This window comes from Sinocyclocheilus grahami, unplaced genomic scaffold (assembly GCF_001515645.1).
Source record: "Sinocyclocheilus grahami isolate Dianchi unplaced genomic scaffold, SAMN03320097.WGS_v1.1 scaffold16.1, whole genome shotgun sequence".
Classification (NCBI taxonomy): domain Eukaryota; kingdom Metazoa; phylum Chordata; class Actinopteri; order Cypriniformes; family Cyprinidae; genus Sinocyclocheilus; species Sinocyclocheilus grahami.
Window position 1 is genome coordinate 4,143,477 of NW_015505195.1, and position 21,104 is coordinate 4,164,580.

At 36.8% G+C, this 21,104-nt stretch overlaps 3 protein-coding genes and 1 pseudogene across 5 annotated transcripts in view; 3 read left to right on the forward strand and 1 right to left on the reverse strand.

Moving 5' to 3' along the window:
• Window positions 1-5,653, forward strand: part of itpr3 (inositol 1,4,5-trisphosphate receptor, type 3) — a 28,199-nt gene extending 22,546 nt beyond the window's left edge. For 2 of the 3 annotated variants that reach the window (XM_016230216.1, XM_016230230.1), the window contains 16 exons: window positions 55-165; window positions 250-345; window positions 434-535; window positions 819-905; window positions 1,011-1,088; window positions 1,265-1,457; window positions 1,545-1,667; window positions 1,832-2,004; window positions 2,087-2,251; window positions 3,017-3,206; window positions 3,361-3,444; window positions 3,530-3,651; window positions 3,738-3,903; window positions 4,117-4,277; window positions 4,507-4,668; window positions 4,794-5,653. In XM_016230216.1, the coding sequence (XP_016085702.1) occupies window positions 55-165; window positions 250-345; window positions 434-535; window positions 819-905; window positions 1,011-1,088; window positions 1,265-1,457; window positions 1,545-1,667; window positions 1,832-2,004; window positions 2,087-2,251; window positions 3,017-3,206; window positions 3,361-3,444; window positions 3,530-3,651; window positions 3,738-3,903; window positions 4,117-4,277; window positions 4,507-4,668; window positions 4,794-4,916 (2,136 nt within the window). In that variant the 3' untranslated portion in view covers window positions 4,917-5,653. The remainder of the gene's footprint in view (window positions 1-54; window positions 166-249; window positions 346-433; window positions 536-818; window positions 906-1,010; window positions 1,089-1,264; window positions 1,458-1,544; window positions 1,668-1,831; window positions 2,005-2,086; window positions 2,252-3,016; window positions 3,207-3,360; window positions 3,445-3,529; window positions 3,652-3,737; window positions 3,904-4,116; window positions 4,278-4,506; window positions 4,669-4,793) is intronic. The other variant, XM_016230222.1, reaches the window with a different exon arrangement.
• Window positions 5,654-5,907: 254 nt separating this feature from the next.
• On the forward strand, window positions 5,908-13,784 carry LOC107549233 (5-aminolevulinate synthase, erythroid-specific, mitochondrial-like). Its single transcript, XM_016230241.1, has 11 exons — window positions 5,908-5,993; window positions 7,681-7,839; window positions 8,004-8,174; window positions 8,782-8,859; window positions 9,181-9,403; window positions 9,623-9,807; window positions 10,396-10,575; window positions 10,993-11,157; window positions 11,265-11,533; window positions 12,237-12,399; window positions 13,146-13,784. The coding sequence occupies exons 2-11, from the start codon at window positions 7,692-7,694 to the stop codon at window positions 13,310-13,312; spliced, it is 1,749 nt and encodes a 582-aa protein (XP_016085727.1). The 5' UTR covers window positions 5,908-5,993; window positions 7,681-7,691; the 3' UTR covers window positions 13,313-13,784.
• Window positions 13,785-14,183: 399 nt separating this feature from the next.
• ela2l (elastase 2 like) lies at window positions 14,184-16,797 on the reverse strand. The gene is made up of 8 exons (XM_016230254.1): window positions 16,698-16,797; window positions 16,448-16,536; window positions 15,968-16,065; window positions 15,669-15,791; window positions 15,437-15,573; window positions 15,193-15,338; window positions 14,390-14,542; window positions 14,184-14,263 (listed from the first exon to the last, which is right to left on the reverse strand). The coding sequence occupies exons 1-8, from the start codon at window positions 16,735-16,737 to the stop codon at window positions 14,246-14,248; spliced, it is 804 nt and encodes a 267-aa protein (XP_016085740.1). The 5' UTR covers window positions 16,738-16,797; the 3' UTR covers window positions 14,184-14,245.
• A 2,255-nt stretch (window positions 16,798-19,052) lies between these two features.
• Window positions 19,053-21,025, forward strand: LOC107549248 (chymotrypsin-like elastase family member 2A; annotated as a pseudogene).
• Window positions 21,026-21,104: the final 79 nt, after the last annotated feature.

The window sequence follows — 21,104 nt, forward strand, 5'->3', positions numbered from 1 at the left end:
ATTCAGGAAAAAATGTAATTAATGAAATTCTAATTGATTTTTGTCTGTCTGAAGACATGCATTGTCTCTCATGAGTGCAACGGTATTGACATAATCACAGCCTTGATTCTGAATGACATCAGTCCTCTCTGTCGTTACCGTATGGAGCTGGTGCTGCAGCTCAAGGTGAGGATACAGTCCTGACACAGAGGCTCTACTTTAATCATAAATAAATCATGTTCTTCGTTACTTATATGTGATTATTGTCAGGACAATGCCTCTAAGCTCTTGCTCGCTTTGATGGAGAGTCGTCATGACAGTGAGAATGCAGAGAGGATCCTGTTTAACCTTCGACCCCGGGAACTGGTCAGTTTTGCTGTGTCTTGTGTATTATGTGTATGAAGTGTAACAGTAGTATTTTGACATTACTGAGTACTGTATTGTATGTCTTCAGGTGGAGGTGATAAAAAAGGCTTATCAGCAAGAGGCTGAAAATGAGGAGGGAGAAGTTTCACCACTTGAAGTTGGACACAACATCTACATCCTGGGATTACAGGTAGACCACTGCATCATAAATATATACTTTTGTATTTGGAGAATTGGTTTTCACAACTGCTACTGATTATTTTTATTTTGTTTGATTTTGTGTCCAATACCTGATATTACGATTTTTAATAGTTTTAATTGTATTTTAACACAACAATCAATAAACAACCAATAGACTACAACAAGAAAAACATAATATGCATATTGTTGTTGTTATTGTTGTTGTTGTTATTTTTATTATTATTGGCAGTTTGGTTGCAAAGACCTTTTTTCTTTTTTTTTCTTTTTTGCAGCTTGCCCGGCACAACAAAATGCTCCTCACACTGCTTAAACCACAGAAGAAGACAAAAGAGGAAGGAGAGGAAAGCATCTCTTCTATGGTAACTTGTGAATTTTTCTTTTAGGACTAGGAGCACATTTTCAATATTTCCTAGAACATGCATACAGTATGTAAGACATAAAATTTTTGCTTGTGTTTATTGCAGCTCAACTTGAACAAGCAGCAGGAGGAGCAACAGGAGGATCCATTAGAGTACTATGACCGTCAAACGGCTCAGATTGAGGTAATAAAAAAATAATAATTTCTCTTTGTTTGTTGTAATCTATGCTGCTATAGTAATTTCTGCTCTGCTAATGTCTCCATGCAGAATATAAAATAAATGTTGTGGCTAATGTGATTAAAATTAATCTGAAATTTTGAGAAGTTGTGAAATAATTTCCATTGGCATGTCACATGCAGATTGTGCGGGAGGACCGTAGTATGGAGCAGATTGTGTTTCCTGTTCACCCCATCTGTGAGTTCCTTACGGAGGAGTCAAAGGTCCGTGTGTTTGCCACCACAGAGCAGGACGAGCAGGGCAGCAAGGTCACACACTTCTTCGAGCAGACCTCTTTCCTGCACAATGAAATGGAATGGCAGAAAAAACTTCGCAGTAAGTATTGTGCCTAGGGTGTTGTGGCTTAGTGAGTTCAAACTGCTATAAATATGTCCTTAAAACAGGCTTATTGTGATGTTTTAGGCATGCCTGTGCTGTACTGGTTCTCTCGTCGAATGTCTCTCTGGGGCACCATATCATTCAATCTGGCTGTGTTCGTCAATCTTATCATCGCTTTGTTCTACCCACATGACTCTGGTCATTCTGGTATGTTTATATGTGCATTATCTGTTGGTAACTTTAGTGAATTCATTGTATTATATTAATAAATGCTACATTTACCATCAGTTTCAAAGCACACAATTATGGACCAACAGTTGGCTTTCTAAATTGCTTTTCCATGTAGTTTTAACAGTTTCTTTTGCTTCCAGGTAGCATCGATGCTTCGTTGTTGCTTATGCTGTTCTGGTGTTTCGCTGGACTGGCTGTTTTGGGCCTGTTATCAAAGCGCTATGGGTTCCAGTCCCTCACTGTCGCCATCACCCTGCGCTGCATCTATCACTTCGGCATTGGGCCATCTCTCATCCTGCTAGGAGCTCTCAATGTAAGTCTTGCATACCATAATACTGTATGTTTGCTTAAATAAAAACGAATGGATTTAATTCAGAATTTCTCTTTTTAACCAGCTGATCAATAAGATAGTGTTTGTGGTGAGCTTTGTGGGGAACAACGGCACCTTCATCATGGGCTACAAAGCCATGGTGATGGATGTGGAGTTCCTGTATCACTTGGCCTATGTGCTAACCAGCACGCTGGGGCTTTTTGTCCACGAGCTCTTCTACAGCATATTGGTGGGTGTTAAAAATTTTATTTAATCACTCTTACACTACCTACCGATTAAACTTATTGTTTTGCTTTCATTTTAAAAAAGAAATTAATACTTTAATTCAGCAGGGTTGCATTAAAAGTGTTACATTGTTGCAAAACATTTCAAATAAATGCTGTTCTTTTGAAATTTCAATACATAAAATGTCCTGGGAAAAAATGCAGTTTACACTAAAATATTAAGCAAGTACAACTGTCATGATTTTACACCACATTCAACATTTTAATAATAAATAATTGAGTACAAAATCAACATATTAGTATAATTTCTGAAGGATCATGTGACACTGAAGACTGGTGTAATGACTTTAAATTCAGCTTTGGCATCACAGGAATAAATTAGAATTTAAAATATATTAAAATAGAAAAAAATGTAATAATATTTCACAATATTGTTATTTTTTACTGTGTTTTGATTAAATAAATCCAGCATTGGTGAGATTTCTTCCAATAACCTTTAAAAATTGACAGATCGACCCCAAGTTTTGTTTACTTTTTGCATTTCTGCAATGTTTTAATCCTTGGTATTGTAAATTTGCCACAAAACTTTTGCCAAGCACCAAATGCCATTAAAAGGATTTTTTGGTGAATAAATAAAACTGAGATACTGTACTCGCCAGTGAAAATATAATAGTTTTTAAACAAATTGAGAAACGGTGACGTGATTTTGTAGGACTGAAAGACATGCATATTCTGCTAATCATTTCTCACTTCTCTTTTACCCCCTTTAGCTGTTTGATCTGATCTACCGTGAGGAGACGCTCTTTAATGTCATCAAGAGTGTGACACGTAACGGCCGCTCTATTCTCCTCACCGCTGTCTTGGCCATCATCCTGGTCTACCTGTTCTCCATTGTGGGCTTTCTTTTCCTCAGGAATGACTTCATCATGGAAGTCGACCGGCTTGCTAGCGTAGATACAGGTAAATTGCATACACCTCTGTTTATCTTTCTTTCTTAGTTTTTTGGCAGAAAGCCATCAAATCCAGCGTTTATGATAAATTTGAATTACAGTATACCATTTATTATTCACTGATGCCAATTTGACCGGCTTAATGGCGTTTCTTGTCCTATAAGCAGGTACAGATAATTCTATGAGCAGCTGCAGTGCAGATGGAGTGGAGTGCACAGAGGAAACTGGGTTGGTTGCACCATCAGAGGGTGAGTTTAGCATTAAAAACAATGTTTAATATTATTGTATTGGAATCAGAACTCAGCTGTGAATGTTTTTTTTATGTCTTTGCAGAAGAAGAGGACAACACAGAGAGAGCATGTGACACTCTTCTAATGTGCATCGTTACGGTGCTGAATCATGGGCTGAGGAACGGAGGAGGTGTGGGAGATGTCCTGCGCAGACCCTCTAAAAATGTATGGAGACCTACAGCCTGATAGAAATGTGCACATATATGAATACAAAACCTAACCAAACTATTACAATGTTGTTCAACTTACAGGAGCCTTTGTTCCCTGGTCGTGTGGTGTACGACCTTCTCTTCTACTTCATAGTCATCATCATTGTTCTCAACTTGATTTTTGGTGTGATTATTGACACCTTTGCTGACCTGCGTAGTGAAAAACAAAAGAAAGAGGAGATACTGAAGACCACCTGTTTCATTTGTGGTACAAAATCAGATTTGAATATCTTTTAAAATGTCAGTTTATTCCTGTGATGGCAAAGCTTAATATTCAGCGGCCATTACGCCAGTTTTATTATTATTATTATTATTATTATTATTATTATTATAAATGATTATTATTGTAAATGTTGAAAAAAGTTGTGCAGTTTATTTTTGTAGAAACTTTTTGTATTGATCTGTATTTGTATTTCAACAGGTCTTGAGAGGGACAAGTTTGATAATAAGACGGTGTCCTTTGAGGAACACATTAAATTTGAGCATAACATCTGGCACTACCTCTATTTCATTGTGCTGGTACGGGAGAAAAACAGGACCGATTACACTGGCCCAGAGAGCTACGTGGCCCTTATGATAAAGGTAAATAAAAAAAAAAAGGAAAATTCCAGTTGATTGGATACTGGTCACATTTTATGTATTGACAGCAATTACCAGCGTTATTTCAGTATTATTTATATACTGTTGTAGTATTTATTAATACTTTGAATTTAACCTTTTAGTTTAGTTCTAGTATCTTTAATTTATTTAATTAATTCTTGTTTCACCTTCCAATGGGTTTTTATTCTGTCTTGTTGTCACCTCTTGTTAGAATAAGAACCTGGATTGGTTCCCACGCATGCAGGCCATGTCTCTGGTTGTAACTGAGGGAGATGGAGAACAGAATGAGATGAGGAACCTGCAGGATCGTCTCACCTCTACCATGAAAGTGGTCACGCAACTCACAAGCCAGTTATCAGAGCTGAAAGAACAGGTACATTTATCAATGTAAACACTGTTTGTCCAGCATTAATAATGCTGGTATATTAAAATGAATTAATTTCTCAGATTTTATATTCTCAAGTATATAAAATCATGGTTGTGTATTTGTTCATTTAGATGACCGAGCAGAGGAAAAGAAGGCAGAGGATGGGTTTTGTGGATGTTCAGTCTGGCTCAAACCCTGGGATGCCTCCACCTCCTAGTGCTGCTGGAGGAAATCTTCAGGTCTTCAAGCCCTAATTTCTCCAAATAACCTTGCATTGACTTTGTAGAAGCAATAATGTAATCCTGTGATGCTGGTGTACTTTCCCGCTGTGGAAAAGTTGTGTTCAACGGATAGACGGATTGGATCTACACTCACAAAAGCACTACTGACTACATAGTCATTCTTTGAGTGGCCTTTGATTTCCTGCATGGTTTTAGTATTCACAAATTGTATATATTTATAGTATCATACATTTTTATTTCATTATACATTTTTTTAAAAGGCAGCTTTTGGTTAAGGTATTTGAAAGCTTGATGCCGTGGCTTGATATGATTTAGGAAACATGATGGGGAATATCATGACCAATCTTATGATGAACTAGGAAATGCTAATGTCACTATAGTTGAATCTGGGAAGTGTAAATGGCATAATGTATAGAAGTGTGTTTAAAGTTCATATAGCTTTAATTTAAAAGTCAAAGTGCCTAAAAATGACTCGTAACTTTAGAACATAACTTTTGCTCAGGAAAATAAAACGTTCCTTCTTTATCTTATCTATCATAAAAGAATGCAGTTTAAGGTGAGGACATGCTGATCTTGGTTTTAATAGACATAATGCATGCCTATCTATGTATGTGTCTATTGAATTATTTATTGTGCGACCAGGGCTAATACTGTTGATATCAAAGAAATAATCATCAATTTATTGCTATTTATTGCTGATATGTTGAAATGAAGAGCCTCACCAGCTTTGCACAAAATAAAACATTTGATTATTTGTCTTGTGTCAATATTATTTAACGCATTACTATGATTTTACTATAATGTTACACAAATCAATGGAAATTGTATTCAATTGAAATATAATCGCAATGACTTTTTATTTTAAAGTAAAATAAAATAAATGATATCTTCCAAATTAAAGAATAAACAGTCGCGTGAATAATAGTGCAGTTTTGTCAATTGATTTATCTTGTGTGAGATTACGTCCCGCAGTCACGCACACTTCACAGTTTTAGGGTGTGAGTGGAGTGACTGACGGGCTCAATTCCTCCGCTGTTCGTTTGAGTGTCGGGTGCCGTTCAGAAGTTCGTCCTCAGTGCAGGTCAACAGGTAGGTTAATGTTCTCATCATATTAACGGGATATTTAAATTTGAACAATGTGTATCACATACATTTACAACGAATAGGCTCTAGGCTAATCCAGGTAATACATCACTCTGGAAATGGGAATTGCAGTCATGTAAATTAGTACATTATTCCAACAGACAGAAGATCAGTCTCGGGAATAAGGATTAAGTCGTTTAAACGTCTTTCTTTTGTTTGATGAAAATATAAAAAGTGTTTCTTTTCTGATCCTTTGTTGATATGCTGATGATAAGTGATGTTGAATGTAATCAGACCACAGAAATAGTCAGAAAAACCACATCTTGCTGCCACAACTAGACCTCTGAAAGATATATGGGAGCAGTGTTAGGGAAAGTTACTTTTAAAAGTAATGCATTACAATATTGCGTTACTCCATAAAAAAGTAACTACGTTACTTAGTTACTTTTTATGGAAAGTAATGCGTTACGTTACTTTTGCGCTACTTTTAAAATCTGGACAGGGCTTGCTTGTTTGTTTTTAAAATAAAAAAGTTCTATTTTTTGGCAAATATAAAAGCCTTTTCACACCAAAAGTGAAATGAAATTTACGTCTGTACAGTAGATTGCAGAAGAAGACATTTCAACACACTTCAGCAATAAAAAAAGACTCACGGATGTTTGTCTAGATTAATTTGTGCTTATTATTATTATGGTTGAACTGAAGGTCAGAAGCAAAGACATTGCTTAATAGAATGGGATTAAATACATAAAGGATATTTGTGTTGTTTAACATTTAATTATTGCATATTCTGAGTTGCATTATTTTTATTCATTTTGAGGAATACTGAATCTGTGTGTGTGTGAGTGAGATGAATTAATGCATATTCATATTTATTTTAGAACTACAGTAACATCTGATTTCTCTCAACATGGGGACAGGAGAGCTGTCAGTCAATAAATTGGAAAAAAAAGTAACTTGCGTTACTTATTTGAAAAAGTAACTCAGATATTCTCTTGTAAATTAAAAAGTAATGCGTTACTTTACTAGTTACTTGAAAAAAAGTAATCTGATTACGTAACTCACGTTACTTGTAATGAGTTACCCCCAACACTGTATGGGAGTGTGTGTGTGATTATTATAACCTATATTATAATATAATAAATTATTATATAACATAATATTATAATATATTTTATAATAAATGATAGTTTGTTGTTATAGACAATTAACAACTGTCATCTTTACTGTAGCCTAATATAAGTGGAATTATCTACTTTCAGTTTACACATTCGAAAATTCACAACGCAATGTTTTTGTTGGCCATTGTAATAATACTTCGTCTTATAGGGTTGATACTTTTCGGTAAGTATAATCTAGCCTTTATCAATTTATATGACGTCAGCTATTTAACTTTGAGAACGGAGTGCTGAGGAAAGCACGGGCCTGTGGGTTCCAGATAAAGCGCTTTATCGGCCGCGCCTAGGAGCCCGGCGCGCCCTGAACCCCACTGCTCGTAATTTAGATCAGGGTCGCTTTAGAGGCTCTTTAAGGACTTAATTATTAGTATTACGTAACCTAATTATTATTTTAGCTGGGCATCTTTCTCATAAATATGCTTGACAATGTTGTTACATTATGAAATTTTTTTTTTTTCAGAGCTATAGCCTAAATTTGAAATGACCCCACTGACCATCTTTTCCATTGTTTACAGCTGTTAAAATCATGTCTGCTTTTCTGCATCACTGCCCATTCTTGAAGTCCACTCCAGGCCCTTCTCTAAGGAATATGGCAGCATACTTTGGCTTGGCTGACCAATGTCCGATCATTGTCCACCAGATCTCTGTAAAAGCCCAATCCTCTGAGGAAAAAGGTAATCCTGTTATTTTTTGCATTTTCTGTACTATGCAACTGTAAGGTACCAGCAGGTACAATATGACTAAAAAAATCCATATTTGTGTAATTAAAATGAGTCAGTAGTCAGTATCTCAGATTCTCTTCATATATTGATTATATTCATGTTCTTATTGTGTTCAGGCCTTCTCCTTCATAAGGAGCCAAAGCGACAGTTGGCGACCACAGCCACTCAGGTGGCAATCTCCATGTCCCAGAGCTGTCCCTTCGTTTCCTCTAAGATCGGACTAGTTAAAGCCAGTCCACAAGTGCAGGAGGATGTCCAGCCCAATCTTGAGAATCAAGACACCTCTGGTAAAACAATCCCTCTCAGTGTGATAGATTCATGGACTATATAAACAGTGCTAACTGTAATGTTTATATGTTGCTTAAGAAGCAGATATCATCTAGCTGTCTCTTTTTTACCACCACAGTATAATTAGTTCACTGCTGAAGAGGCTCTTTTGTCTGCGAATGGGTTGGATGCATTTGACATAATAACGCACAGCTCGGAGAACATTCTCCTCTCTACAATTTGCACCATTTAACTCCAATTTGAGAGACTCCTCAGCTGTGAATAGTAAGCAGATGATGACTCAGATTGCTGATGTAACAAAAGCTAGTCTTCAGACAATCACATTACAGATGAAACTTCACACAGCCTCATGTGTACTAGAAAACAACATCTAACTGGAAAATTGTAGTTTTTGGTTTTTGTAGCTATCATGGTTTGGCAGTTAATGTGCGTAGCCTGTAATTTAAAGAAAATATAAGACTTCAACGATGGCATTAAATACAAAACACTTTGATTTTCACTCTGTTTTAACATTGAAAGTGAATTTAGTGCGAAAACAGAGCAATAAATACTGAATTTTGTGTTTGTTTGATGAATTTCTGACACATCGATGCCCTTTTTCTTCAGGCTTGATGAGCTCGCTGTTCAGTGGATTGCAAAGTCATCAGTCTACTGGTCCTACACACCTTCTTCAGGACAACTTTAGTGAGTTTGACTGCATTTTTCTTAATGATTTACGGTAAAATACTACCATACACTCTCAGAAAATACCAAATATCAATCTATTTTTTTTTACTTATTTGATTGGACTGCCAAAAGGTACAACTTTTTCTTTTTCTTTTAAATATCTGTGTGAACTAATGGAATAATGGAATAGTAATATGACATAATGAGGAATAATGCATGTTAAGTAAATTATCGAATCTATCCATGTTTTGGAAATGTAGTATACTCTGCAACACTTATTAAGTCTTTTTTCCTCACTTACTGCCTGGTGATTGCCCGTCTGCTTTTTAAATAATTCAGCCAGACCCAGTTTCAACTACGATGACTTCTTCACTCAGAAGATTGTGGAAAAGAAGAATGACCACACCTACCGTATCTTTAAGACGGTGAACCGTTTTGCAGAGGTTTTCCCTTTTGCTGAGGACTATTCCATCCCTGGACGCTTGGGCTCCCAGGTGTCTGTATGGTGCAGTAATGATTACTTGGGCATGAGTCGACATCCCCGCGTTGTCAAGGCCATAGGGTCAGTAGTACATAAAACAGACAATGAAATAAATGTTTGCCATCATATGTTATTATACATAGAGAAGAACAAATGAAGGTGCAGCAAAATGCACTAACTTATAAGTATTGTTAAATACTGTATGTGTATTTCACAATATGATAAAACTGTATACTTTGAAGTTTCTTATTGTTTGCTTTTGGATATACATAGTAATCACAACCTTTTGACATTTCTTAGAGAGTCTTTGCAGAAGCATGGTGCAGGAGCAGGTGGCACCCGAAATATCTCTGGGACGAGTAACTATCACGTGGCCCTGGAGAGTGAACTGGCCCGTCTACACCAGAAAGATGGAGCACTAGTCTTTTCTTCCTGCTTTGTAGCCAATGATTCCACCCTCTTTACTTTGGCTAAAATGCTCCCAGGTATCCAACAAAACAAAATGAACTGCCTGTGCTTAATGAATGTGTGAATTAATGAATTAATTTATGTTTTATATTGACTATACTGCCATTAAATAAAAAGAAAAGTTGAAAAAAAAAATGTTTCTATATACGCAACCGTTCAAAAGTCTGGGGTCAGTATGATTTTTTTCTTTAAAAAATCATTTGATCAAAAATACAGTATTAATACAGTGAAATAGAGTTTTATAATTTAATATATTTTAATATGTCATTTATTTCTGTGATGGCAAAGCTGAATTTTTTAGCAGCCATTACTCCAGTCTTAGGTGCCACATGATCCTTCAAAAATCATTCTAATATGCTGATTTGCTGCTCAAAAACATTTATTATCATTATCTGTAATGAACAGTTGTACTGCTTAATATTTTTGTTGAAACCGCCTTACATTTTTTTCAGGATTCTTTGAAAACTTTGTTTATTTGAGATTTGTCTCAAAATGTCTGTCACTTTTGACCAATTTAATGCATCCTTGCTTAAAAAAAAAAAAAAATCTCACTGACCCCAAATGTCTTTTCTGAAATTCCTCTAAAACATCTTCTCTCTGCAAAGGTTGTGAGATCTACTCAGACATGGGTAATCATGCCTCCATGATCCAGGGCATCAGGAACAGTGGGGCCAAACGCTTCATTTTCCGACACAATGATGCCAGTCATCTGGAAGAGCTGCTCAGCCGCTCAGATCCACTCTCACCTAAAATTGTGGCTGTTGAGACTGTTCATTCAATGGATGGTAAGTAGAAGAAGCTATCACGTAACTGACTCAAAAGAGTTTGTTTCTTAGTATTGTAAAATAGAGCTTGGCACTAGCAACACCATGGTCATGGGTTTGATTCCTAGGGAATACATGAACTGATAATGTATAATACTTAAATACAGTCACTTTAAATGAAACCATGTGTCAAATGCATACATGCAAAATGAAGCACCTACTAAATAAATAGTACTAAATAAAAAGTCACATCAATAGCCAAATATATGCTTTTGTATTTTACGTGGAGTGGGTTGCCTCAATAGGATTCATTAATCCTACTTGTTTTATCTTGGCAACCACTCTTTTATCAGACACTTTGGCTTGTGGAATAAATTAATCATTGTCAACTGATAATAGTGCATTTCTACACTTGAAAAATAACTCAATTTGTTTCAGGTGCAATTTGCCCTCTAGAAGATCTATGTGACGTAGCACATAAATATGGAGCTCTGACTTTTGTGGATGAGGTCCATGCTGTCGGACTGTATGGGGCTCATGGAGCAGGTGTAGGAGAGAGAGACAACGTCATGCACAAGATCGATATTGTCTCTGGAACTCTGGGTAAGACAGATACAGTCAAGTGCGTGATTCTGTTCAGTACTAGTTAGTGTAAGTTCACCTGTGTTCTTGCCTCTCAATTTTGCTGATATTGTTTGAAATATCTGTAGGTAAGGCATTTGGCTGTGTGGGTGGTTACATAGCCAGCACTGCTGCCCTGGTGGACACTGTGCGCTCCTACGCCGCCGGTTTTATCTTCACTACCTCCTTGCCTCCCATGATGCTGGCGGGGGCTCTGGAATCGGTGCGTGTGCTGAAGAGCCCAGAAGGCCAAGCTTTGCGCAGAGCCCATCAGAGAAACGTCAAACACATGAGACAGCTGCTGCTGGATGCTGGACTGCCTGTGGTCAACTGCCCCAGCCACATCATTCCCATACGGGTCAGTGTTTGCAAAAACCATTATGTCCTTAATGGGATAGTTCACCCAAAAAGAAATGAATTCTGTCATCATTTACTCGCCTTCATGTCATTCCAAACCCATGAGAGTTTGGTTAATCTTCAAAATACAAATTAAGGTATTTTTAATCAAACTTTTTTTGTCCTTCTATTGATCCAAAAAGGTCATAAAGACATTGCAAGAATTGAGTGGTTTAATCCAAGTCTTGTGAAGAGATAAGATTGCTTTATATAATGAACAGATTTAATTTAAGCTTTTATTTATCTAAACAATGATTGACCCACATACATAGAGCAATGAGGTTCATTCTAGCGTGCGCTGTTGTGTTTACCATATGTGTTGCGCACTATGGATATGTAGCAAGCAATCGTATCTCTTCACAAGAATTGGGTTGAACTGCTTGATTCATATGGATTCGTTTTATAATGCATTTATGACCTTTTTGGATCTTCTAAGTTTTGGTTACCTGGACTTTCAGTGTAACCTTAATCAGATTAACCTTAATCTGTGTTTCGAAGATTAACCAAAGTCTTATGGATTTCTAGCGACTTGAGGGTGAATAAATGGTGATGATTTTCATTTTTGGGCGAACTATTCACTCTAGTTATTAAATATTAAAACACATTGGATGAAATCCTTTGTCTGCACAGGTATAAATATTTGCACCGTAAATCTGATATTTCAGGTTGGAAATGCAGCAAAAAACTCTCTGGTGTGTGATATTCTGTTGGAGAAACACAACATCTATGTGCAGGCCATAAATTACCCTACAGTGCCTCGCGGAGAAGAGCTGTTGCGGTTGGCTCCTTCTCCTTTCCACAATCCAATTATGATGAACTACTTTGTAGGTGAGTGGTCATGCAAAGTAGGTAAACTCTATTTCTTTGCAGTTTAAAGGGGACCTATTATGCAAAATTCACTTTTGCATGGTGTTTGGACATAAATGCGTGTTGGCAGTATATGTACACAACCACCCTATAATGATAAAAATCCACCCACTCCTTTTTTTAAATCCCCATAAATCATAAGCAGTGTCTCCCAACTACCTGTTTTCCGACTTGGTGCTAATGTGAGGTCACATTAGCCACAGGCCCCGCCCACGAATGTTGACAGACACTGCCGTTTTAACATAGAACCCCCTTAAACAAGTTCACAGCGAGTTGAACAGTGTGTTTATTTGCAAATTCTAGCACCGGTATTGCTGGAGCTTGAGCTCTTGAAGCTCCGCCCTCTTCTCCGGGAGCACCAGCTCATTTGCATTTAAAGGGAAAGACAAAAACGGCACGTTTTGGCTCATACCCTAAAAGTGGCAGTTTTAACAAGCTATAAAAAAATGATCTGAGCTAAAACTTCACACACACTCTGGGGACATCAGAGACATATTTTACATCTTGTAAAAAGGGGCATAATAGGTCACCTTTAAAGGTTTCATTTCTGTACTGCTAGCGCCACTAAGCAGAATTGAAATGTCATTTTCTGCAATACTCTGACATCTGGCATTGCTGTATCCAGCTTTAAGAAAATGAGATCTGGTTACATTTTAAACTTGTAATGATTTGTATCTGAATTTTTAATCATATTTTATGTTGGACAGAGAAACTGTTGGATGTCTGGCAGGAGGTTGGACTGCCGCTGAATGGACCAGCTATGGCCTCCTGCACTTTCTGTGATCGGCCTCTTCATTTTGACCTCATGAGCGAATGGGAGAAGTCCTACTTTGGGAACATGGAACCGAGATACATCACTGTGGCAGCACAGTGAGTCAGTATCAGCAGACCAAGATGAAGATCTGTTTTATCAGATTAGATTGACTCTTCAAAAAATCCACTTCCAATCCAGAATTTTTTTTATGGTAAGATAAATGTAGAGAGTGCTCAAAATGTCCTTAATTTAAAACACTATTTGTGGCAATTTATGATAAAATAGTGTTTCTGTATTGTTTGCTGTGTTAATGATCCAAAGAGAATTTGTTTACACATATTCGTATAAATGTACCACTAAAATTAGTTATTGAGACTTTGGCTAAATCCTACATTAATTGTGTGTCCCCTCTGCATGACGACAAACCTGCACATGGGCACTTTTTGGTAGTTTTCTATTATTGGTATTGTATGTAGATGTATGCATGCTAGAGCATATTTAATAACACTATACCACATGCCCTCTTTCTGTTTTGGACCATTTGCACTCAAATTGATGAATTTAAAAATTCAATAAATATGGTAAGTTCCAACAAAATGCTTCTGATAACTCATTATAACCACTTGGTTATAAATACCAACAAATGAAAAAGTTATATTTGTACTCTTCTCTGATTTTTTTTAATTTAGGGGAAATTTTAATGCAAAGCACTATCAAACGATAGTCAAATGTGTCTTGGCACACGTATGTAAAATTGTCTTGGATGGAACCCTTTTTAATAAAAAAACCCACACTGCTACCTGGCGGACGGTAATGGAACTGTCACTTACTGAGCTTTGAGATCTCATAATTTTGAATACCACTATACAACCAAATACTAACAACAACTTTGTACTAAGTTACTTAATCATATAGGTCATAAGTGCTTTTAAACATGGTGTTAATAATATTAAATGATTGTAGTAATGTATAGATACACAACAACTTTATGTGCCTTTTAACATTTTTATTGTTCAAGGCGTCGGTGATACAAAACCCATTTCTGTTTGCTCTTTAGTAGCTGGCCATGTTCTGTAAGAGATTAGGGGGGGGGGGGGGTCACAAGTTACTAGTTTCCATAGCGACAACACTGTCCAAAATACCATGAAGCTTAATTTGCATGTTATTACACCGTGTTTGCTAATATAAAACACTTACCTTGCTGATCCAGTCAGTGTAGGCGCTCACACGAGTAAAAACGGTGGGCTTCTTGTTATAATTGCAGCTCAGGCCTGAACCAAAGCTCACAATACCGTGGACCTCCCAAGCGCCGTCGCTACCAGCACAGTTCAGGGGGCCACCAGAGTCGCCCTGTGTTGAGTGACGGGGCAATGTTAATCTGTTGCTGTTGTTTCAGTTATGGTTTTTGACTTAAATATCCTTTAAATTTAGTAAATAATTCATTATATAGCCTAATATTCACTTTTAATTAATTAATTTATGTTTTTATATGACATCTAAGTTTAGTCAACTAAAGGCTGGAATACACTGCACAAACTTTCGCCAAGAATTAGGCCTACAGCCTGGACCATTCGATGCTAGCTGCGAAAGGCAGAGCCAGTCTGCAGATCTGAGTTTACAGTGTACACAAACTAATTTTCAAACTATGATTCCATACAGTTGGATGATATAATTTTCTTTAATGAAAAATGATTTAAAATGATATCAAAACTACTTTATTCTGATGTTGTTGTGTGAGTTTGTTGCGTTTGGATGATTTCCGTTTTTTCTCTGTAACCATAGTCGGCAAATGATTTCTCGTCATTCACACAGAACGCAATTTTTTTTGTGTTTACATAGAAAAACAAAAGAAAAAGTAGCGCAGTGGAATTAAAAAAAACATGTTCTGTGTGAATGGCCCCTTATTGTAGGCTACACCATTTAAAGTTAATTGTAATCAAAGCTTACAAGTAATGAGTGATGAAAAATGAAAAGTCTATAAGTCATCAATATCTGCTTACATTACATCCAGCAACAACACCATCTCCACCAGCGCAGACCATGTTTTGTGTGACCTGAGAGCCCCACCAGTCAGACTTAGAGCAGGTGGCATAATCCACCACAGGCAGAAGAGCCTGCTGCAGGATATCAGCAAGGGGTCCATTGGCTATTGACAATAAAAAAAGGTATAGGTGAGAAGAAAAGAGGGAAAAAAGAGTTTAGCAGCACAATTTCATCCATAACCATCAACATTAGCCTACTTACTGTAGAGACGTCCCCAACCAGTGACATAGCAGGGAGCATTGTGGGGCAGAACATGGCCATCAGCAGGCAGACATGTAGGAGTGATAGTGTCATTTGGAGTGACAGGACTCTCCAGTTTGATCAGGGCGATATCATTACTGTGGACCAGACACAACATGAAAATTTGATTCATTACACAAGTGTTCAAGATATGCATCTCTGTTGCTTGTGAGGAGTCGTTTGGACTCCGTACCGAATAGTGAAGGAATTCCAGTCCTCGTGGACAATGATCTTTCCAGCGGCAATGGCCGCAGATACGTTCTCCTCCTCCTTCAGGTTATGTTTTCCCAGATACACCCTGTAAGTTCTGCTACTGCTGCAGGGCCACGAGAGGAAGACAAAGCATTTCAGAAAGACTCACAAATGCTGTCAAATGGTAAATAATAACGAAGTACTTTGATGTAGACCATGGTACTATGGTATACTAAAATGATACTTTTTTTTTCTAACTAGGCCTGTGATTAAGATCCTCAGCCTATTCCTCAGACTAACCTGATGCAGTGAGCAGCAGTCAAAACCCACTGATCGGAAATAAGGCTTCCACCGCAAGTGTGGTACCAGCTGCTGCCACTACTGTACTGGAGGGAGATCTAGGTGAAGAACAGAACAGGGGTCAGTTGTCTTCCTTATGTCCTTTTTGTTTATAAGTCAGCAAATATCAATTAATTTTTGTAGCAAATAAAAGGCCCAAAATAATAGACAATGTACAACTGATATTTATATGTATTTTATGTAAGTAGTCTGTTATTACTGTTATAATTATATAATTATATCGAATTATTATAATACTGTCATAAAGATCTCATTGATTTCTCAAGATTTTTTATGTTCATGTCTCAGGCTTCACAGGGTTAACATAGCTTATTCTACACAAAAGTAAAATGTTTTTGAACAAGGACAGAAATGAAGATTAACAGGACAGTATGTTTTCATAAAAAAAAAAGTCATTTAAATAATGGAATGTGCATGTACCTGCCAGGGCCAGCTGTGTGGACGGACATCCACACCCCCCACAACCCTCGTTATAATAGGAGGGTAGGTGGGCAGCCCACATCCATAAGCTGAGGTGAAACATAACACATTATAGTTGTTTTAATAGGAATAAATATTACTAGGCATTTTAAAAGTAATTTAATTGTTTAAAAATGCTAAATAAGATTGATGCTACTTCTCCTGCATGTCATTTTCAGACTTTAAAAAATAGTCTTTAAAGGCTTCTTACCTCCAACAAACAGAACAGCCAGGACCACAAACTTCATCATGCTTGTATCTTCAATGTTTGCCCTCTCTGCTGGGGTTTATATACTGGAGAATTCACTTTCAGTGTAATGTGTGACCACAGTAAGCAATCGTTTGGAATGAATGTCCTTGACTGCTTTAGGAAAAACAAATAAAATTACCCCCCCCTGCTTCTTTGGGTACACTTTGACTTTAATAATTCACTGGATATAATCTAATCATTTTATAGTAATTTTTTCCTGTTCTTTAAGATGTAGAACATTTGTTGTGTTCTCACATTTAATTTAATAATAAAAAAACACCTTTTATATAGTTTCTCCATTTTATTTGCACCAAATGTATACTTTGGATAAATGTATTCAAATGAAGACCATATTGAAAAGGCATGATATTATTTATATATAAAGAAGAAAACTTTTGTTTATAAAGTATATAAACAATGTTATATACACACAGTGTATATATATAGTCAAATTCATAATAGCTAATTTCCCCTTGCAAAACTCAGAACAGATGAAATGAAATTTATGGTTTTTAGCATAGCTTTGTGCAAGGTGTTATTGTGCAAGCATGTCATCTGTGCATTTCACAGGCTGCATTTAACACTCTGGTCAGTAATGTAACTCTGGTTATATATCTATTTGTTTATTTAGTACATTTATTTATTATTATTATTATTATTATTATTATTTAGTATTTATTTACTTTATTTAGTATTTATTAATTCAGTACAAAGGTTCTGAGAATACTGTTGGTGGATTGCTACAAGAATTGTTGCCGGTTTGTAGTGCTGTCCAGGTTAGTTTTATAAATGGTGGGTCACTGAAATTCGGCATCATGAAACTTGTATTTTTGGCATTGCTTATTGCTGCAGTGTACCAGAAATGGGACCACTGGCTAGTCAATGATATTGGAAAAAGAAAAAATTCTAAGAAGAGTCTAAAAAAATAGTTGCCCTCTAAAAAACTTTATTCATAACCATCAGCATTACTTACTGTTCTGACGTCCCCAACCAGTGGCATAGCAGGGAGCATTGTGGGGCAGAGCATACCCATCCGGAGGAAGACACGCAGGACTGATAGTGTCACTTAGGGTAACTGGAGCCTGCAGTTTGATCAGGGCAATGTCATTAAAAAATTAGGACATTCACTGCACAAATGTTCAAGACATGGGTTTTCATCCCACAAGACTATTCATCCCATGCACTTTTCATAATTCAAATATATATTTACGTTGTGTATTTAATTGGACTACTGTGTATGTGTAAGTTCAGATGTTCAATAAAGTGGTCAAAGATTGGGAGATTGAAGATGTACACAAAATTGTTGTACACATAGAAGATGTACACACAATTGTTTCCAGCAATAAAAAACATGAACGTGGACTGTCATTGTCATGTTGTGCCTTCTCCATTACACATACACATTAATTTGCGGCATGGCACGGCAACCTCATCATGGTTTCAAGAAAAAAAAAGAAAAAAAATACAAAGAGTACATTTCTAAGAACTTGACACATTCTACACTAGATTTAGTTACATTTAAAATCTATTTTGAAGAGATTTTTCCTTTTCTTAAACACTCTTATACTGACCTATATGCATTTTTATGATAGTTATGTGACTCTCCTTGTGGTTACCTTTAATAAAAAATATTAATCAGATTATATTGTCAGTCTTGAAGACTTCTTACCTCCAACAACCAGAACAGCCAAGAGCACAGACTTCATGTTTATATACAAGCAAGTTCACTCTCAATTTGTCTTTTGGAACGAATGATTGCTTTAGAGAAAAACTAGTCAGAAAAATTAGCTCTCTGGTGCACCTTGACCTTTATATTTCACAGGGTAGAATCTAATCAAAATATTTTTGCTGTTGATTAACAGGTTGAAGGTTTGTTCTTACATTTAGTTTGACTGTTGAATCATCTTTTTATATCGTTTTTCCCCTTTAATTTTCATGTATACTTGTGGTAAATAAGACATGACACTTTATATTTTTAGTTTTTGTCACAAATTCATATTAATACTTAAATCCTAAAACCTCACAACACCAAAAAACAAACAAAAAAAACATCAAATATGCACAGTTTGTGAAGCTCAAAAGCTATCTGGCTTTGCCAAAAGATTACTCTTCATATCAGCATGGCATCTGTGCATTTCACAGGCTGCACATATAAAAACTCTAAGATAACTGTTATTTTGGGATGTTTATCTTCAAGGCTAAATTATACTGCAAATGCTATCGGTGCTTTGCTACAGGAAATGTAACTGGTCTGTGTTGCTGTCCAGGTCCAGGTTAGTTATATAAATGTCGGATGTTTGCCTGTAACCACTGCAATCAGGCATCATGAAATTAGTGATCTTGGCTCTGTTCATTGCTGGCAATAAGATGAAAATTTGTCTACTTCAAACTCAAAAAAGAGTTCAACAATTCTCTTGTACTTTAGCTCCTAAGCAGTGGAACGAGCAGGGATATCTTTCACATTTCACATAGATATGCATTGCAGCAAATGAACCTGAGCAGACATGTAATTTATCATTGTGTGTGCATGTGTGCTGTCTTGAAACAGCCTACGGTTGTGGGCAGCCCACCTATAAACCTGTCGCCTCAAGGGTGGTGGGTGGAACTGATGTTAAACCAAACAGCTGGCCATGGCAGGTATTATGCATATTACACTGTAAAAAAAGATGATTATTATTTTTTTTAAGTTTATTGTAGCCTAGTATATTTTACAAGAAAATACTTCGTCATTCTACTAACAAATTGTTTAATTCAATGTGTTACTTGCAATTTTTGTAACTAATTGTGAAATTTACTAGCAATTTCTGAGTGAAAACTCTTTCTACACCATTTTTTCCTGTATACAGTTCATTAAAATTATCCTAAAATGCTCTGCCATAAATAATAATTGCACACACAGAAATAGGTAATGATAATTCTGAAATTATTTTGACTGTATTACTAAATGCACTGAAAGGAGCTTCAGTTCAACACTCTTTACCTTCTCAATTTTAGGTGTCTCTCCAGTACCAGAGTGGCTCCAGCTTTTACCACACTTGTGGTGGCACCCTGATCGACAAGCAGTGGGTTTTGACTGCTGCTCACTGCATTGGGTATGGTCAAAAGAATCAAAAGAATGCAATGAATGTTTCCATGAGTTGATCTGCATTATGAGATGGACTAAAACTGTGTCTTAAACTTCTGCCAAGCAGCAGCCGCACTTATAGAGTCTACCTGGGCAAGCACAACCTGGCACTCAGCAGTGAGTCCGGCTCTCTCGCCATCTCTCCTTCCAGGATCATAGTGCATGAGAACTGGGATTCCTACAATATCCGGTTGGTCCTCATAGAATTTTAATGTATGGGAACAAAAGTCTAATCTAAGAGTATGTTTTTGATGCATATGTGTGTTTTTCAGCAATGACATTGATGAATGATCAGCCCTGATCAAGTTGTCGACTCCAGTGACTTTCTCTGACAAGATTTCACCTGCTTGCCTGCCTAATTCCTAAAACTTCTCCTGTTACGTCACTGGCTGGGGACGCCACTGGAGTAGGTGCCTTTCCACTGCTATTTACTTATTTTCAAGCAAAAAAATAAATAAAAATCTCAAAGTAGTAACTTTTGTCTTTCTCTCTCCTCAGCCAATGGCCCCATTGCTGATATCTTGCAGCAGGCTTTGCTCCCTGTTGTGGACTACGCTACCTGCACTAGGTCTGACTGGTGGGGCAACCTTGTGACCAACCTCATGGTGTGCGCTGGTGGAGATGGAGTGGTGTACAGCTGCAATGTGGGTTTGATGCACACTTTTTATTATAAGTGTTTATATTTTGATATTACATTATCAATAACCAGTATTTGTGAAAATGCACACTATTAATGATATCTCACTCGTACAGGGTGATTCTGGTGGCCCTCTGAACTGCCAGAGAAGTGACGGCACCTGGGATGTTCACGGTATTGTGAGTTTTGGCTCCAGTTTGGGCTGCAATTACCCCAAGAAGCCCTCCGTCTTCACCCGTGTGTCTGGCTACATTTCCTGTTTCAACAATGTGAGTATAAGTTATAAACCGGTTGGCCTTTTTCTGAACACATGCCATCTTTTCACATTTCCTTTTGACATAAATTTAAGAACTTTAAACTGGCCTCTTCTTTTTCAGGTGATGACCTCTTATTAAAGTGTGGAAGTTGTGGTTATTTCAAAATCAACAACAACAAAATAAACGCGTAATCAAAAATCAACAGCTATTTTTGTCTGCACTTGGCCTAAAAGTAGTCGAAGAAGAAGAAGAAAAACATTAAAAAGCGTTATTTTCCCCTTCTTTTTGTTATGGTTGTGTTTGTATTACCATAGGCATAATCTAGATATTTCTACATTTATAGGCCTATC

What these genes read in the sequence shown, in the direction of transcription:
- ela2l (XM_016230254.1), bottom strand. Translation starts at nt 16,737, where the DNA reads ATGATGAAGTTTGTGGTCCTGGCTGTTCTGTTTGTTGGAG. An exon ending in CACACAGCTGGCCCTGGCAG is followed by an intron (nt 16,066 to 16,447) that starts GTACATGCACAT and finishes TTCTTCACCTAG; the next exon opens with ATCTCCCTCCAGTACAGTAG. An exon ending in GTGTTGTTGCTGGATGTAAT is followed by an intron (nt 14,543 to 15,192) that starts GTAAGCAGATAT and finishes CACTCAACACAG; the next exon opens with GGCGACTCTGGTGGCCCCCT.
- LOC107549233 (XM_016230241.1), top strand. Translation starts at nt 7,692, where the DNA reads ATGTCTGCTTTTCTGCATCACTGCCCATTCTTGAAGTCCACTCCAGGC. An exon ending in TGAGAATCAAGACACCTCTG is followed by an intron (nt 8,175 to 8,781) that starts GTAAAACAATCC and finishes CTTTTTCTTCAG; the next exon opens with GCTTGATGAGCTCGCTGTTC. An exon ending in TATTGTCTCTGGAACTCTGG is followed by an intron (nt 11,158 to 11,264) that starts GTAAGACAGATA and finishes AAATATCTGTAG; the next exon opens with GTAAGGCATTTGGCTGTGTG.